At 39.8% G+C, this 20090-nt stretch overlaps 1 protein-coding gene across 2 annotated transcripts in view; it reads right to left on the minus strand.

Moving 5' to 3' along the window:
- The window catches only part of PHKG1 (phosphorylase kinase catalytic subunit gamma 1), a 54224-nt gene that overhangs the window by 18639 nt on the left and 15495 nt on the right, over positions 1-20090 (minus strand). Inside the window, exons 2-4 of one of the 2 annotated variants that reach the window (XM_075195019.1) lie at positions 15760-15798; positions 10793-10907; positions 1452-1627 (exon numbers count right to left, since the gene is read on the minus strand). In XM_075195019.1, coding sequence (XP_075051120.1) covers positions 1452-1627; positions 10793-10875 — 259 coding nt within the window. In that variant the 5' untranslated portion in view covers positions 10876-10907; positions 15760-15798. The remainder of the gene's footprint in view (positions 1-1451; positions 1628-10792; positions 10908-15759; positions 15799-20090) is intronic. The other variant, XM_075195018.1, reaches the window with a different exon arrangement.

Genomic DNA, 20090 nt, shown 5'->3' on the forward strand with positions numbered 1-20090 from the left:
GTCATTAGATAAATGACTTGTGTTATGCCCTAAAGTAAATAATTATAAGGGATACATCTAACAATCATTTGTTAGTGTAGTGAGCAAGACAGGTGTTTTTGATGCCCTTTTATTTATATAACTTACATGTAACAGTATATTGGATAAGACTTGCAAAGGACAGGTAACTTTTTTAAAACATTAGAAAGTGTACTAGAGGGCCTTTAAATCAGCAAATATATAATTGCGTTCGCTAGAATCTATCCACAGACAAGAAACCTACATAAAATACTGCTTATTTCTTGGAACAATTTCTTGGAATAACCCACTTGTCTGGATCTCCTCACAAAGAAAATGCACCCTCATATGTCTTGATGAACCACAAACTGAACAATGCCCCTATCAGGGTTGTAGTGAGGTAAGGTACATGGAGCCTAATAACTCTTCACTACAAATAATACAGTGAGAGCCTTGAGCTAACAATATGCCTCTTTAAAACGTTTAGCATTATTCCCAGAAGGAAAGAATTGTCTGTATTTAGAGACGTGCTGATAGCTCCTTTACTAGCACAGATACTGCCATTGATGTAAAGGCACGCGTTTAACTAGTGGACAATTATTTTATCCTTGTTAAAACTCATCAGTGCAAGATGTGGACCAATGGCTTCTTCTCTGTAGGGATTGAAGTGTATCCAAACAGGTAAACCACTAACATAATCATTAGGTTGGCTACAAAGAATCTACTATCCTTCTACTATAAATTATGCAGTGAGAGTCTTTTTTATAATAGAACGTATTAACAAATTTAAAGCATTACTCAACTGTATCAAATAATCATGGAATAAACTTCACACTCAAAATAACAACCCAATCACTCACTAAAGGAAAATAATAACTGTTTGCACATTATTATAACAAGCAAACAATCTACTAAAGTAGAAAACCAAACAAACAACTGATTATTTTGTTTTGCAGTAGAGACAACCAGTTAGCAAGTCCAGTTTCAACTTAACTCAGTTCTTTACTAAGCGGGAGCTCAATCATCCCCAATAGTTAATTGTATGAATAAAACCTGCACTGTAAGAGTGGATAAGAGAACTGAGAAAACCATTGTTTTAGTTTTTATTCATTCATTCATTTCTTCCAGCTTTTGATAGCATCATTAATGCATCCATCAAATTGACCCTAGTCTCTCTCTGTCTGTCTGTGTGTGTGTGTGTGTGTGTGTGTATGTTAGGGAATTTAGAGTGTAAGCTCCTATGGGGCAGGGACTGATATGAATGAGTTCTCTGTACAGCGCTGTGGAATTAGTAGCGCTATATAAATAGATGATGATGATGATGCATGTGTGTAAATAAATGCTAACATAGGGACAGTGATATTACAATAGAGCAAATGGGGTAGTTGTGTTACATTGTGGATTTTCATGTACAAATTCTTTTACCATGATTAAAAAAGGGAAATATTACTCACTGACATTCCCGTGTCCAGAAACCTTCTTCAAGATGTCAATCTCTTTGACAGTAGCGTCTCGTAGCTCCTCGATTTCCTGTTGCGTCAAGTGATCACCAGTGATGTCAATAATCTTGACAGCAAAGTCATCTCTGGTGGGCTTGTGGATGCATCTCCGCACCACACTGCTAACTCCTCTGCAGGAAGCACACAAATTGGCAATACAAAGAACAGATTATTTATTAACTTTTCCCAAACTGTATACCATGCCTATCTCTAGTTACTCTCCTAATTAGGAAGCATGAATAGTTACTCAATAATGTAAAAACTGTGGCAAATAATTTGATGGGGGAGGGTGGTGTTACTATAACAAATTAGGTGTTTATAATATTTTACTCAGCATGTTGTGTTACAGTTTTGAGCACTTATGGATATTTTAACTTTTTTTATCAACATATTTAGGAGCTTAAAAAGAATCAGTTGCTTTTACCAAAGGATCACCAATTTTTACACAAAACTAACATTGGGACAACAGACAATAATGAAGAAATAAGCTGATAATAACTAAGTATTAGTATTTGGTTGATCCATTTTTGCCTTTCATACCGGCTGTTAATTGATTATACTTGCTGGTTTCTGTGATATATGTGGTTTGGTCTCAGATGTCACCAAAAAGTTCAGTCTCTTTGTAACACAGATGAGTCCTTTCTGTCCATGTCACCTCACAGGTGGTCACTGGGAGTAAGGTCTGAGGATTGGGGGATTTAGCAGTGATTGTTTAATGAGCAATAATCTTTGTTTGCACTGTTTCTTTAACTAGAAAACTATCTTCTAATCTAGCAGCCATGTTCTTTATGTTGATAACATGTTTTTTTGTTCTTCATATCTCTAACTACCCTGCTGATTTGCCTACAAATCTCTGCCTGGTTGTTTTTTGTTTTACTTTAGCTGGTTTCTTTAAAGCATTTTAAAATAATCTCAATTTCTGAGCTAGGAATGTATGTATGAAAAGCTCTGAAGTAACTTTGAAGCTTTGATTAGATAAATTGGATACATTTAAATTAGATAAACTTAAGTTGTTTCTCACTGAAGGGAAGATTTATCACAGTGTGTTTTTCCAAACCATAATATGTCTGTTTGTGCAGTTTTCTAACAGTGTAATTTATCATAGGAACAAGCACATATATTAAACTGCATTTCATCAAATGGGCAGATTACAAAACACAATGCTGAATTGGTGACCTTGGATCCATAGAAATGATGCAAGCAAGAGGCAGTTTAGTAAATCACACAAACTATTGCTAATTTCTTAGACATGGTTCTCATCGGAGGGGCTGGATAGATAGCATGCGTTTGAGCATGATGCCTATTAAAAAGTGCCTGATATACAGTTGATCACTAAAATGCACAAAATAGATGCATAATAATAATGTCACAAAATATGTTTAGACACATATCTTATAAGTACAACTTTAAATATAGCGCACAAATGAAGTTAGAGCTTATATGTGACAGTAATCATCATCAACAGGTTTACTTTCACTAGGCCTATGGTGCGTACAGAGGTACAACTCTTAAAAGGTGTATTCTAAAGATACATATAAGTCAAAATTGATTGCACTCATTAATTTATTTAAAAGCTGAAATTAAATGTAGTTTTTCAATATTTAACAGCACAATACAATATTAGTCTTGTGCAAGAAATATGTTTTGTTAAAAACTCTTCCTTATTAGAATTGTACACAAAATGTTTAATTGTGAGCAAGATACTGAGCTTTATGTGCAGAAAGGGTGGATGTAATGTAGAGTTGGCCATACGTCTGTTTTATTTGTGTAATATACACACTTTAGTACGGCGTACATGCACCAAAAAAACATATTCATACGTCAGTATCTAGATTTCTGCACATCATACAGTTATGACTCCTTACCACTGGAGAAGGCAGAGTACATGCGGACGTCTATTAGGAGGAGTATCTCTTATGGGTGTTGGAGAGCTGCTGCAACAAAACGTAATGATGCCAATGACTGTCAGCAACACTATCTTGCAGCTTCTGATTGACATCTTGTGTATTGACCCCTCCAGCTGATAATGTCTCAATTATTAGTGAGGCATCTATATTATAAGTCATGGTTGTCTGCTTGCATTAGGTATTAAAGGGGAAAACAACAGATGATTGTATTTGTTTAATGTAATTTGCATTTGTATTTTGTTACATTTTATATTGCAAATGCAATTTTCGCACTTATTAACTACCACTGTTGTTTAGTTGGATGTATTTTGAGATGTGTCCGGATGAACGTATGCATATAAATACACTTTTCCTTACGCGTGACCTTTCCTGTGTACGGTCAGGGCACAAATGTATACAACTCTACATGAGCCACAAGATATTAACAAAATGTGTTGGTTAAACATATTATAGCCAGCACCTCAATTATTATAATTTATCTGACCCCACAATTTTTGCACAGTGTATAAATACATCTTGATTCAAGCTTGATTTCACACATTGAACCTATTCCAACTGTACACAAGAGTTCAAACATTCTGACTTCTAGCTGTTTCACAATCAATGTATTTCATCATGCTGAGCTTACATTTATATACCTTAGAGTGGTGGCACATTCATAGAGCCTATCCACGGTAGTGTGACAGGAACCCAATATATAGACGGTGAGTTTCCTATCCCATAATATCTAACAAATAATAACAGGCCTAGGTCAATGCTGGTGCTTTATTTTTTTTGCAACCCAAGTATTAATGTGTTATTGTTTGATGACCCAACAGAAGTGGCTCTTAGTAAATATTTTGAATATCTGAAAATCAGGGGGCCCCAAACAAAGAAAGTGCCCCCACCTGTCATAATCCGCTAAAACTGATGTTGTATCAGCTGCCCCACTCTGTATGTCTTGCACAGGTGAAAACTGAACTGGACATCAACAACGGGTCTCAAGGGTAATGTAAAGCACAACATAATATGCTTCTTGCAATGAGCCCAAATATACTAGTTCTAAATTATTTAAGATTGTCTATTTCACTCTTCTCTTCATCCCTTTTGGCTCCTTTGATTTTTTTCTCATCTCTTGCTTTGTGTAGCGTGCAGTCACATCAGGGGAGGGTTGGCAAGCTTTAGCCCGGGGGGCCAAGACTAAATTTAGTAGCCTATTTTAAATGAAAAAAAAAAATGCAGGTAGCTCGGTGACCCAGCCCAAGGTAGCCCACTATGGGACCAGCCTGGGGGACAGATGCTCCCCTGCCCCCCATGCCAGCCTGCCTCTGCCAGTGTCTAGCTTGGAATGGGCCACTTGATTGCTTCTAACATGCTGTCCCAATAAAACACCATCATTGGGATTATGTGTGAGGTCATAACACTCCTCATCCGCTTTAAAGTCCCTCATCAGTTGGGCTAATAGGTTTAGGTAGGTGTTATTTATAAATTTCTAATGGAAATTCAGATGGGATACCCTGCTGGTAAGAACAGACATTTCCACCCATATACTCCTACTTACTTTATGTTTAGAACAGGTCACCTACTAATGCGCATTCTAAATGAATTACAAATAGACACAGATAATAATTGAATACATATGTATTCACCCACTAAGGCTGGATACACACTATCATCATCATTTATTTATATAGCGCCAACATATTCCGTAGCGCTTTACAATTGGGGACAAATACAGTAAGAAACAAACTGGTTAAAACAGACAAAGAGGTGAGAAGGCCCTGCTCATAAGCCTACAATCTATGGGGCAATGGGAGTTTGATACATGAGGTTAAGTCTACATTTTGCATTTCAGTCCAGCCAGACTACAAAGGTAAAAGTGATTTGTAAGCTAAATGATCCCTTCACACAACAATGTCGGTCAGGGGGTAGTTGTCTTGTGTGAAATTGTGTAATGGTTGGTAATAGGGTAATCTAGTGAGGTTAAGAGGGTGGTTGAGGAATATTATAAGCTTGTCTGAAGAGGTGGGTTTTCAGAGAACGCTTGAAAGTTTGTAGACCAGAGGAGAATTTTATTGTGCGAGGGAGAGAATTTCATCTAATGGGTGCAGCCCGAAAAAAGTCCTGTAACCGGGAATGGGATGATGTAATGAGGGTGGATGAGACACGCAGATCTTGTGCAGAACGGAGTTGGCGAGTTGGGAGATATTTTGAGACAAGAGAGGAGATGTATGTAGGTGCAGCTTTGTTGATGGCCTTGTAGGTTAGTAAAAGTATTTTATATTGGATTCAGTAAAAAACAGGCAACCAGTATAGAAACATACAGAGTGATTCAGCAGAGGAATAACAATTTGCATGGAAAATCAATCTTGCCGCTGAGTGCAAAATAGATTGTAGAGGTTTGAGTCTGTTTTGGGGAATGATAAGTGCATGAATTAAGGTTTTTGCAGTGTCTTGTGTAAGATATGTGCGTATTCTGCAAATGTTTTTTAGATGTACAGTCAAGTCCATAAATATTGGGACATCGACACAATTCTCATATTTTAGACTCTATACACCACCACAATGGATTTGAAATGAAACTAACAAGATGTGCTTTAACTGCAGACTTTCAGCTTTAATTTGAGGGTATTTACATCCAAATCAGGTGAACAGTGTAGGAATTACAACGATTTCTATATGTGCCTCCTACTTTTTAAGGGACCAAAAATAATGGGACAAACTAAACAATCCTACATCAAACTTTCACTTTTTAATACTTTGTTGCAAATCCTTTGCAGTCAATTACAGCCTGAAGTCTGGAATGCATAGACATCATCAGATGCTGGGTTTCATCCCTGGTGATGCTCTGCCAGGCCTCTACTGCAAATGTCTTCAGTTCCTGCTTGTTCTTGGGGCATTTTCCTTTCAGTTTTGTCTTCATCAAGTGAAATGCATTGTAAGCTTGTGAGCAGGGTTCTCTTACCTCTCTGTCTGTATGTATTACCCAGTATTGTCTTATTAATGTTTGTTCCAAATTGTAAAGCGCTACGGAATCTGCTGGCACTATATGAATAAATGTTGATGATGATGATGCATGTTCAATCGGATTCAGGTCAGATGATTGACTTGGCCATTGCATAACATTCTACTTGTTAGCCATAAAAAAAACCTCTTTGGTTGCTTTTGCAGTATGCTTCGGGTCATTGTCCATCTGCACTGTGAAGCGCCGTCCAATGAGTTCTGAAGCATTTGACTGAATATGAGCAGATAATACTGCCCGAAAAACACTTCAGAATTCATCCTGCTGCTTTTGTCAGCAGACACATCATCAATAAAGGGAACCAGTTCCATTGGCAGCCATACATCCCCACGCCATGACACTACTACCACCATGCTTCACCGATGAGGTGGTATGTTTTGGATCATGAGCAGTTCTTTTCCTTCTTCATACTCTTCTCTTCCCATCACTCTGGTACAAGTTGATCTTTGTCTCATCTGTCCATAGGATGTTGTTCCAGAACTGTAATGTCTTTTTTAGATGTTGTTTGCCAAACTCTAATTTGGTCTTCCTATTTTTGTGGCTCACAAATGGTTTACATCTTGTGGTGAACCCTCTATATTCACTCTTGTGAAGTTTTCTCTTGATTGTTGACTTTGACACATATACACCTACCTCCTGGAGAGTGTTCTCGATTTGGCCAACTGTTGTGAAGGGGTTTTTCTTCACAAGGGAAAAAAATCTTCTGTCATCCTCCACAGTTGCGTTCTTTCTTTTTAAGAATGTTCCAAACAGTTGATTTGGCCACACCTAATGTTTTTGCTATCTCTCTGATGGGTTTGTTTTGATTTTTGAGCCTAATAATGGCTTGCTTCACTGATAGTGATAGCTCTTTGGATCTATATATTGAGAGTCGACAGCAACAGATTTCAAATGCAAATGTCACACCTAGAATCACCTCCAGACCTTTTACCCGCTTAATTGATGATGAAATATCGAGGCAATAGCCCACACATGTCCATGAAATAGCTTTTGAGTCGATTGTCCCATTACTTTTTGTCCCTTAAAAAGTGGGAGGCACATATAGAAACTGTTGTAATTCCTACACCATTCACCTGATTTGGATTTAAATACCCTCAAATTAAAGCTGAAAGTCTGCAGTTGTTTGTTTCATTTCAAATCCATTGTGGTGGTGAATAGAGCCCAAGATATGAGAATTGTGTCGATGTCCCAATATTTATGGACTTGACTGTATATAACATGATTTAGGTATAGAGTCGATGTGAGAAACAAAGGATAGTTCTGAGTCAAAGATCACACCTAGGCAGCGAGCTTGAGAGGTGGGGTTTAAGGTCATGTTATCAACAGAGATAGAAATGTCAGGTATGCTCTTGTTGGTGGGTGGCAATAATATTAACTCTGTTTTAGAAAGATTACAGGTTTTAGAAAGACTACAGGTTTTTCACCCAATTACCATGCCAATCACACAATAAACTACCATTGGGTATCGCATTAGTGTGTACGCTCCCACGGTCATGTTTTATAGTACCAAAGCACATGGATTTATTTCATTTGATTTAATAAATGGACTAAAAATCTCTATAAACGATGAAACAATGTCGTGCCAATTCTGCAGTGTGTTTGCCCTCATGGCCAGCGGTGTAGGCAGATATCAGAGCCACAATCTTTTCAGCAGATGGTTATGACCGATAAAGAGCAAATCATGTAAGTGTGTACGGATGAATCGGCATGCTGATCGGGACTTTCAGTCGTTGGTAAAATCGTTAACGATTTCGCATCGCAAGAAATTATTTGTAGTGTGTAACAGCCCAACTCACATGATTTAAAACTTGGTATAAGCATCTTTACCAATTACAGCTGTGAATCTGTTTCAGTGGGTCTCTACCAATATTACACATCTGGATACTGACATTTTCTTTGCAATACTGCTTAAGTTCCATCTGGTTAAATATGGACTTCTGGTGAACAGCAGTTTTCAACTCATCCCACATATCAATGGGTTTAGGGTCTGGACTTTTACTAGACCACTGCAGTTTTTTTTTAGTAGTTTAGCTGCTCCAATGTGGTACAACAGGTTTTCCTCTATAGCATTGTGTTCCTGCCACCACATATCATGTTAGGATAGTTTTCTTGGGATGATGCACGGTTTTAGACTTGTGCCAAACATGCCTAGTGTTGAGAACAAAAAGTTCAATGTTGGTCTTATCAGACTATAACCCTTGCTGGACTTGGTATGTGAGTCTTCAACATGTGTTCTGACAGTTCTTCTGACAAGTGCCCTTCTCACATGGATGCCCAAATTTGGAGGACAGCTTTTTCTAGACAAATTGGAGTTATTCTAAGTTATTCTCCCCATTTTTTTCTATAAAGGACTTGACAGTATTTCAGAAGATAGTAAAAGATTTTGAAGTCTTCATATATACGCCCCCGATTGGTGCTTTCCAATATACTTTTTTGTGATTTACTTTCAATACTATTTACTCATTATGAATCTCTTCTTTGGAAATACAGTAACCAAATGTGGGACCTCTCACAGATCAATGTATTTAATTTTTAAATCATTTTGAAACACTGTAATTGTACAGCGGTGGATTCCAATAAAATAATGATGTGACTTCTGCTTGTGCCAGGGTTTATTAAGGTGCATTCTAGCAAAAGTGGTGAACACTTACAGTATGTAATCAATTATTAACTTTTTTGCATTTAAATTATTTGCCATTCAAGAGTATTTAGTGTTAATCAGTGATAAAAATCCCAGAAAAAAAATCCATTTGGTTTCATGAAGAAAGAAAATAAATTGTATAAAATGCCAAAGAGGTGAATACTGATGTATTTAAGCATTATTGTATACTTATAGAGCATGTGCATGTGTAGACATCTATTTTATTAAAAACTTCTTTCTACCTATAAAAAGAACAAAGGTGATTTTCTTCATGATTTCTAAAATATTGTTATATAAAAAAATATATATATATATATATATTTATGATGTTTCAATACAGTCTTTCAACACTGCACAAGATACAACCAGTGTCATACTCTAGTACAGGGGTCGGCAACCCCCGGCACGCGTGCCAGACGTGGCACGCGGAGCCGTTTTCACTGGCACGCCGCCCCGCGGGTCACGTCCTGACATCAAGGGGGAACGCTGTTTGCGGGAGCTCCAAGCTTCCGCCGCTGGTGTCTCTGGGGAACAGGTAGTTTCCATTTGAACTGTAGAGCGCGTGCGGTCATTTATACAGGTACCGCAGCGCTACATTCTCTACTTACAGCCGCCTGCTTCTACCTCCCCTCTTCGCCTCCCTTCTGACTCATTATCATTGAGTGCCTCTCTCACGGTGCAGTGTAAAAGCGGAGCCTGAAGTAAGTTAGATCTCCCATCTGCATTACAACCCTGCCTTTTCCTGCCTCCATTTTTTCCTCCCAATGTGTGCCTCTGCCCCCACTTGCATGTCTCTGCCCCATGAGTGCCTCTGTCCCTCCTGACCCATGTGTGCCTGTGTCCCCCTGCCCATATGTGCCTCTGTCTCCCCAGCCAATATGTGCCTCTGTCCCTGCTGCCCCATGTGTGCCTCTGTCCCTCCTGATCCATGTGTGCCTGTGTCCCTCCTGACCAATGTGTGCCTCTGTCCCCGCTGCCCCATGTGTGCCTCTGTCCCTCCTGACCCATGTGTGCCTCTGTCCTCCCTGCCCCATATGTGCCTGTGTCCTCCCTGCCCCATGTGTGCCTGTGGCCTCCCTGCCCCATGCGTGCCTGTGTCCCCCCTGCACCATATGTGCCTCTGTCTCCCCTGCACCATATGTGCCTTTGTCCTCCCTGCCCATGTGTGCCCAAACTGTTTGTGTGTACCTGTCTTACATTGTGGCTGCCTGTTCCTTTCTCTCTCCCTCTTTGTGTGCATGCCTCCCTTGTCCCCCCCATCCCATTTGTTTCCCCTTTTTTCCTATGTGCCCCCACAATCCACAGTCCTATTGCACAACACCTTCTACCAACTTGTCTTCCACATCTCCACTTTTCTCACCTTTTCTTCTGCTCCTCGAATGTGGTAGGCAGCGTTGATAGCTGCCGATCTGAAGCAACGTAAAGGAACAAAAGCAAAACCGCATCCAGCACCACATAACTGAACCTGAAAATTGTAACCTGAGGCTGGCGGGTAAGCAAAACTTTCCTTTAATAAATCGTATGGGCTTTTTTTTCAGAGGGTACCTCTGGGTATAATACTGCTATTGTTTGAGGGAACCCCTAGAGGAGGCTTTTGCATAGTGAAGCCTATGTAACACAAAATATTTGTCCTTTGTGTGTATATACATATATATATTGGCACATCTGGGCTTGACGAGGTTTTAGCTGGCACACTGACAGAAAAGGGTTGCCAACCCCTGCTCTAGTATTTAAAATAGATATTTACCTTCCCAAGATTTCTTTGGGTTCATATTTTTCATAAAAATCTTGAGAAGTCTGCCAGTCCGGTAGTTCCTCTTCACGTGTCATTTTTTGTTATTTGCAATGTTCGCTTTACGGACCTAGAATCACAAAGTCCATATCTTAGACAGAGCTGTGAAAAGAGTATAATGGTCAGCACCAACAAGTCAGCAATTATAATTATTATTATCCTTTATATGGCGCCACAAGGTTTCCGCAGCACCGTACAGAATACAAACAGTTGACCATACAGGGTATACAGCAGAGAACAATGAACCAGTAAAACCAATATTCCAATAGCTCCACACAGCTAATACAGTGAAGTTTGAGGAGAAAAAATGGTAAAGAGATAGGAGGGAAGAGGACCCTGCTCGCAAGAGCTTACATACTAAAGGGAGGGCAAACAGATACAGGCACAATGGGGAGTCAGTGGAGCGGATCTCATGGAAGAGGAGCGCGTACAGGGACAGGGGAGGAGAGAGGTGAGGAGACCAAGCATGGAGATGCTTAGGTAGATGGCTGGCAGGCATTGAGGAATAGATGAGTTTTAAGTGCCCGTTTAAGGAGCACAGATTATGGGACAGTCGGATAGAGCATTGGAAGTCATTCCAGTGGAAGGGGGCAGCACAGGAGAAATCTTGAATTCTGGCGTGGAATGTGGTAATCATGCATTTATTTTAAACGCTTGACAGAGAATTATATTTCAACCACAATGTTGCTAGGTTGTGGCTATTTTACATAAACCTACTGCAGCATAAAATGTGGTCAAACGGGGAAGTATAGAGAGGAAGTTTAGCACCCTGACTTACAGAGCAGTAAGCAGAAAATCAGCAGAAAATAGGGGTGTCATGATCTGCTGCTACAGCCTGGGTCTGTGTTTCCTGTACCCTTAGTTTCTTGTGCTGTTAAATCCAGTAAATACTTGCTAAGAAATGTGATTCCTTGACATTTACCAGTCTAGCACAAACCCTGGAAAGAAAGTAAAATGTAGTTATATTCTGCGGGACTTGATCCCTGGTCATGTGGTTTTGCAGAGATTGGCGAGTCACATTTTAGGCCAGAGGTGCACAAACCCAGTACTCAAGAGCTATCAACAGGTCATGTTTTTAGGGCTTCTGTCTGTAGAAACAAGTGGGACCTGTAAGTGATTATAGAAATCCTGAAAACATGACCTATTGGTATCTCTGTAGGACTGATTTTGAGCACCTCTTTTCTAGACTATGGAACTTGCACCTTATGAATTTGCCTGATCATGCGAAGTTCAGTCATCTGTACACTAGGGGCCTGATTCATTGAGGAAAGGAAAGCAAAAACAGGAATAAGTTTGCATCTTGGCAAAACCATGTTGCCTTGTAGGGGGAGATAAATTTAAAATGTGGGGACAGATTTATAGTTGGGATAAGGCATGTCCTAGATTAACTTTAAATGTCAATGTAAAAATAAATCTATCAAATAAATGTGTGCTACATGAAAAAGCAGCCAGTATTTTCCTTACCTGCAAAACAATAAACTAATTTGAACCTCTTGCATTGTAGCATGGTTTGTCCAGGAGTAAATTTACTCCTTTTTTTTTGCTTTGCTCTCCTTAATGAATCAGGCCCTACATGTTCACAGCCAATCTCCTGCATTCTGGGGGTATAGAAGTCTGGCAGTCCACTGTCAGACTGTTGGGTTTATGTCTTGCATTCCTGCCTTTCCCTCTCATGGACTACCTGTGCACCGACTCCTGGCTCTGATTCCCTGGCATGTACGAGTACCCAATTTGATTTACACTCTTTGGCTTCATCCTCAACTATGTACCTAGTTGCCCATCTGTCTCCAGCTACTGGGAATCGTTCCGCCTCTGCATCTGTGAAGTGACATGGGATCATTTATCAAATTGTTTCTAGTTTTTGAAGTGTATTTTTAATGAACTATCAAAAGTGACCCGGTCATTGTCCAGTGGGAAATCGGAGCAGAGAGAAAGGCACTGGAGTGGTGAGACACAGAAAACAGTGGAAGTATGTGTGGTGAGATAATGTACTAGAGGGCGAAAGGGGATTGATGGTTTGGGAGGAGGAGTGAGTTTGTAGATTGAGTGTAGGTGCATAAAAGGTATGTTGTACTGCAGTTAGATCATTGTGGTACTTTTAGTTTTTAATTTGTAAATATATTTAAAAATAAGCTATTACCTCATGACTTTGTGTATACTTAGAAGAGTTTGGTAGGTTATAAAATTGAATAGCTGCTTGTTTTTGTTAGTTATCATTTTGATTTGTTTGTAATTATTATTTTTGCAACTATATATTAAACAGTTTTGTTGTGATCTACTGTCTCTAATATGTAATGTTTAGTTTTCAAACTCTTACAATCTATGGTATATATGTAGCCTACATCAGATGCAAGATCTATAGCAAATATACATTACATATCATCATCATCAACAACATTTATTTATATAGCGCCAGCAAATTCCGTAGCGCTTTACAATTGAGAGCAAACATTAATAAGACAATGCTGGGTAATACATACAGAGAGGTAAGAGAACTCTGTTTGCAAGCTTACAATCTATAGATACATATATATTCTGCCTTGGAAAATTCTACAATTAATATTGTTCAGAAAAAGGATTCAGTTCGCTTAAGCTGCAGAATCTGAACTACAACACATACCCATGTTGCCTGGTGGCAAAGCTAGTCCACAGATATGTACATTATCATATACACCGATCAGCCACAATATTAAAACCACTGACAAGTGAAGGGAATAACATTCATTATCTTGTTACAATGACACTTGTCAAGGGGTGGGATATATTAGACAGAAAGTGAACGGTCAGTTCTTGAAGTTGATGTGTTGGAAGCAGGAAAAATGGGCAAGCATAAGGATCTGAAACACTCCGACAAGGGCTAAATTGTGACGGCTAGACGACTGGGTCAGAGCATCTCCAAAATAGTAGGTCTTGTGGGGTGTTCCTCGTATGCAGTGGTTAGTATCTACCAAAAGTTGTACAAGGAAGGACAACCAGTGAATCGGCGACAGAGTCATGGGCGCCCAAGGCTCATTGATGCGCGTGGGGACTGGAAATAAGACAAGTGAGAAGTGAGTACAATATGAGATCTATACAAAACTGCGCATATGAACGCGATTTAGAATGGTTCTCCCCTGGATTAAACGCTGGGATGGATTTATGTCCTAGATGGTTGTCCTGGTGTGCTCTCAAATGACATGCAGAAATCATCAGAATGGAACATGATATGATCAACAGACTAGGCACTACATGGTTTGGCAGAAAGTTAAGTTTATTTATTAACATAAGGTCAAGTTTCAAGACTTCAGGACATAGAGCCCTTACAGGCCATTTACATGTTTATTAGCCACGGAGATACAGATAAGCACATTGGTGAATCTTTCAGGGAGCTGCAAACACCAGCAAAAACGCTAGCAACAAATGCATATCAAAGCATTTTACATGCAGTTTCACTTGCCATTTTAAAAACATTAACTTAACCCCAGTGGATTCCTGGCATTATAACACATTTCAACACATTCATCTACTGATTTTAGGGAATATTTCTTATAATCCAATTGCTTGAAAAATGTAGTAGTAATGATTTTGCCAGAAGGCATACCAAAGATGATGGGGAAAGGATTAATTGTAGTTCCAGGTCTGGAGATTCTACACTGTGAAATATATAATATTTATAAAAGTGTAACGCCAATTTTTATTTGTCAAACTTATCAAACTATGGAAAATTAAAACATTAAGGTACAGTCAGTGCAAAAGCATAAATGATATAATGATGAGTTAAATCGCTATTTAAAATATATTATCAATAGGTCTCTTCGATCTGCGGGTGTGGTTGGATGTGACATCACTAACCTAAACATCTGTGTATACTCTATATCAGGCCTGGCCAACCTGTGGCTCTCCAGATGTTGTGCCCTGTCAGTTTTTCAACTGACGATCTACTGGCAAAGCATGCTGGGACTTGTAGTCTCACAACAGCTGGAGAGCCACAGGTTGGCCAGGCCTGCTCTATATAATCTGTCTCTGTAACATTGGGTCATTAAGAAGTGTTCTCTGCCTGTTGAAGGATCACCTATCCTAACCGCTTTGCAAGAGGACACAGAAAGGGTTGATATGATCATATTGCTTATGGCTCTGTACGCGCCATCTTTTATTTTAGATTATAATAATATATTTGACACACTTGATCTATTGGAGCCTTTACTTTGTTTTTTGAGCGTTCTGCCTTCTCCTTATTATATTCGTTCCACTGTGGCAGTGAAGGGGTTTCCCCAAAGTCAGCAGCAGCAGTTTCTTCATTGTCTTTATGAGACAGCACTTCTCCTACCCTATGTTCAGGGGAGTGCTGGCAAGGTTTAGTCCGGGGAAAAAGACTCGACTCAGCAGCCTATTAGGAACATTTTAAAGGAAAAAAAAATGCAGGTGATCCAGTGACCCAGCCCAATGTAGCCCACTATGGGACTGGCCCGGGGTGCAGATGCCCCCCTGCCCCTAGCCCAGCCTGCCCATGTCTATATTGGAGGCTTTTTAAATATTATGTGGTATGCCAAGGGGAATATTGCTTCATATAGGGAGATCATGAGGAAAGCTGCAATGGAGAGGCAGCAAAAGCCAATGCAAGATAAAATATGTTAAAGAAAAATGTAAGAACATTTTAAAAAGCTTATAATGTTAGAAAAAGTATTAGAAAGTAAAGTAAACATGAAAACAAAAGCAATCCTGTCATAGCCTAACTATTAACTTAGAAAGCAATGATTTGCATCCAGCCTGAGGAGCCAAGTAAATGTTGCCGATTTTGACACAAAAGAGTCTGCATAGTGCTGGTCAAGGAAATGACACAACAAACAGATCAGGCCACAATCATGCAGTGTGCTTTGTGCTCATTGTGCCTCCCTGTAAAATACTACAAGCATTGCATCGCCTGGTCCTGATTTTTATCTTACCTTTTCGTTCAAGACTGCATTGCGTTCCTGGTAAACGTTCTTTGGACAAAGAAAATTGCATTGGAACAAGCTGTGCATGTTACATTTTCATTTTCTGCTCTTGATGGATGACTAAGCTGGATATCTATGCAGCTCAGTTTTTAATGTTACATAAGTAGTTCCCTAGAAGGATGTTACATCATCCCTGTTCCTGAGAGCAGAATACACAGTGTAAGACAGCAAGAGACATATACAGTTACTTCTCTCAGCACATCTCATGATGATTTAATGATCCACAATACTTTTCGATCTTTGCAAGACCTTTTAATTCAAAGAAATATCAGCTGAAAAATCTCACACACAGTTTAACATGTAATACTTCATACTTGCCAACATTTTAGATTTGGCTTTCGGGAGCTGCCGGGGTGGGTGTGCAGGGGACGGGGGCTCCGAAAATCGTGTCATTTCGTAATGACGCAAAACACATCATTTTACAGCGGGTGTGGGGCCAAATTGCGGCGTTTGAACCAAATTCTGCCCACTTCACTTGGAAGTGATTGCCACACTCTCCCGGGAGTCCGGGAGACTCACACGAAATGCGGGAGTCTCCCGGACATTCCGGGAGAGTTGGCAAGTATGTAATACTTGTGCAGCAGCAAATCCTATGACACAGGTTGCAATGGTCAAACGGGGACAATTTCCTTGCACTCCATACACACACAAATACCCTTGTGTATATAAATAATAAGATATACAGTCATGGCCAAAAGTTTTGAGACTGACACAAATGTTATATTCCACAAAGTCTGCTGTCTCAGTTTTTATGATGGCAATTTGCATATGCTCCAGAATGTCATGAAGAATGATTAGTTGAATTGCAATTAATTTCAAAGTCCCTCTTTGCCAGGACAATGAACTTCATCCCAACAACAACATTCCCACTGCATTTCAGCCCTGCCATAAAAGGACCAGCTGACATCAGGTCAGTGATTCTCTCGTTTACTAGGGATGTGCACCGGCGACTTTTGAGGTCTCGTGTTTTGTGTTTTGTATCCGGATTTTCATTATTTTTGGGGTTCGGATTTGTCTCGCAAAACACTTGACGAAAGATCTCGGTTCGGATTTAAGGTTTTGGATTCGGATTTTTTTTTGAAAAAAACATAAAAAGTTTAAAAATCAAGTTTTTGGGCTTATTTTCACTCCTACGCTATTATTAACCTCAATAACATTCAATAACAAGCATTTCCACTAATTTACAGTGTATTCTGAACACCTCAAAATATAGTTATTAGTCCAAAACGTTGCAACGAGGTATCTTTCTGGACTGCGTAGAAGAGTGGGTCACCACAATATATATAATAAGAAAACCACCAACTTGTATGATTCGCAGCAATAAATGTACCTGGACTGCGTAGAGGAGTGGGTCACCACAATATATATAACAAGAAAACCATCAACTTGTATGATTCGCACCAATAAATGTACCTGGACTGCGTAGAGGAGTGGGTCACCACAATATATATTAAAAACCCTGAACTTGTATGATTCACACCAATAAATGTACCTGGACTGCGTAGAGGAGTGGGTCACCACAATATATATAACAAGAAAACCATCAACTTGTATGATTCGCACCAATAAATGTACCTGGACTGCGTAGAGGAGTGGGTCACCACAATATATATTAAAAACCCTGAACTTGTATGATTCGCACCAATAAATGTACCTGGACTGCGTAGAGGAGTGGGTCACCACAATATATATTAAAAACCCTGAACTTGTATGATTCGCACCAATAAATGTACCTGGACTGCGTAGAGGAGTGGGTCACCACAATATATATTAAAAACCCTGAACTTGTATGATTCGCACCAATAAATGTACCTGGACTGCGTAGAGGAGTGGGTCACCACAATATAACTTAAAAACCCTGAACTTGTATGATTCGCACCAATAAATGTACCTGGACTGCGTAGAGGAGTGGGTCACCACAATATAACTTAAAAACCCTGAACTTGTATGATTCGCACCAATAAATGTACCTGGACTGCGTAGAGGAGTGGGTCACCACAATATATATTAAAAACCCTGAACTTGTATGATTCGCACCAATAAATGTACCTGGACTGCGTAGAGGAGTGGGTCACCACAATATTATTAAAAAACCCTACACAGGTCTGAATTCCACCCAAAAAGTTTATGGACTGCGTAGTGTAGTGTTCCCCACAATATTATTTAAAATTTTTGCAGCAACAGTCAACATTGTTTAATATCTGATACACCTCTATCTGGACTGCATAGTGGAGTGGCCCCGGTACCCAATTTGGTACCGGGGCCACAATACCTCCTCCAAACATGGTACAGACCATTCGTCATTGAGATCCCATCAAGTATGTTAAAGACAGACAGGGTCGAAGTGTTATTGGTTGACTTTGTAAACCAAAAAACTGTCCCTGTTGCACATAGTCGTGCAATGAAGACTGACTTTTTCATTTAAAGGCACCATCTTTCAAGTGTAGTGTTTGTAAGTCTAAGTCATATTATACTTTTGGTAAAATTGGTTTATTTTGTTCCTCTTTATGGTAACTACTAATAGAATTAAAGTATTAAATAGAAGCGGCAGTTCCTCTTTATGGGAATTAGTAATAGAATTAAAGTATTAAATAGAATTAAAGTATTAAATAGAGTGGCATAGAGTTGTAGTGTGGTATAGATAGAGTGGTCCCCACAATATAATAATAAAACCCTCAACTGGTCTGAATTCCACCAAACAAGTATCTGGACTGCGTAGTGGGGTGGCCCCGGTACCCAATTTGATACCGGGGCCACAATAAAATAAATACACCCTCAACTGGTCTGAATTCCACCAAACAAGTATCTGGACTGCGTAGTGGGGTGGCCCCGGTACCCAATTTGATACCGGGGCCACAATAAAATAAATACACCCTCAACTGGTCTGAATTCCACCAAACAAGTATCTGGACTGCGTAGTGGGGTGGCCCCGGTACCCAATTTGATACCGGGGCCACAATACCTCCTCCAATTTCCAAGTGTAGTGTTTATAACATCTTAACACTACACTAATTCTAGCACGTCAAAACCTCTTGTTTTAAATAATGACAGGGCATTTAACTTTTGATTTAATTTATTGAATTTGTTGGCATTTTCTTTTACTTTTTGAACATGGCAAACGACTGTTGAATGGTCACATAAAGCCAAAAAAAAAAGTTGCAAGATGGAATTGTCCTTGGGCCCTCCCACCCACCCTTATGTTGTTGAAATAGGACATGCACAGTTTAACAAACCAATCATTTCAGCTACAGGGCCTACCAAACAACTGTGGCTGAAATGATTGGTTTGTTTGGGCCCCCACACCAATAAAACAATTCATCTCTCCCTGTACAAACTAAACAGGCTCTACTGAGGAAAGATGTCGTCCTCATCCTCAACCTCTGATTCCTCTCTCCCTACAGTGTGTACTTCCTCCTCCTCACACATTATCAATTCGTCCCCGCTGGACTCCACAACCACAGTCCCTCTGTACTGTCTGGAGGGCAGTGCTGTACTTCATTGAGGAATTGATTATTCATTTTTATAAACATCATTTTTTCAACGTTGTGAGGAAGCAACCTCCTTCGCCGCTCACTGACCAGGTTCCCCGCTGCACTAAAAACTCTTTCCGAGTACACACTGGAGAGGGGACAACTCAGTTAAAAAATAGAGCCAGCTTGTACAGGGGCTTCCAAACTGCCTTTTGGAGTTCTACCATGTCACTACCTCTAGTTAATTTAGATTGCAAGGCTTGTAAATATAAATACTTTGAAGATAAAAAAAGCAGGCTGCACAGACTGTTGAGCTAGAAAGTGAAATTAAATGGACCACGTTACTTTGGTGGCTATCTATGCCCTCCCCCCCCCCCCCCCCCCCCGCCCTACACTTGTAGTTGAATATAAATAAAGCAGCCTGCATAGACTGTAGAACTAGAAATTCAAATATACAAAGAAATGGACAAAGGCAGTTTGGTATCTGTCTGCATCAGATCCCCTCTCCACTAGGAGTAAAACAGGAAACTTTTCAGCCGTTATATAATCTAGAATATAAATAGAAATTGAGAAAGGCAATTTGGTATCTGTCTGCATCATAATCATCAACATCCTCCTCAGCGCCAGCTACATCAATATCCTCCTCCCAGTGTACAACATTCACACCTTCATTAGCCAAATCTGTAACTGGACTGTGGGTGATCCTTCCAGCAAATGCAGAGGGCGTGCTGCAAATGCTGGATGGAGTCACCTCTTCCCGTACAGTGATGGGAAGGTCAGGGTTCACAACCAACAACACCCTTGGACTCG

Source organism: Mixophyes fleayi, chromosome 2 (assembly GCF_038048845.1).
Source record: "Mixophyes fleayi isolate aMixFle1 chromosome 2, aMixFle1.hap1, whole genome shotgun sequence".
NCBI lineage: Eukaryota > Metazoa > Chordata > Amphibia > Anura > Limnodynastidae > Mixophyes > Mixophyes fleayi.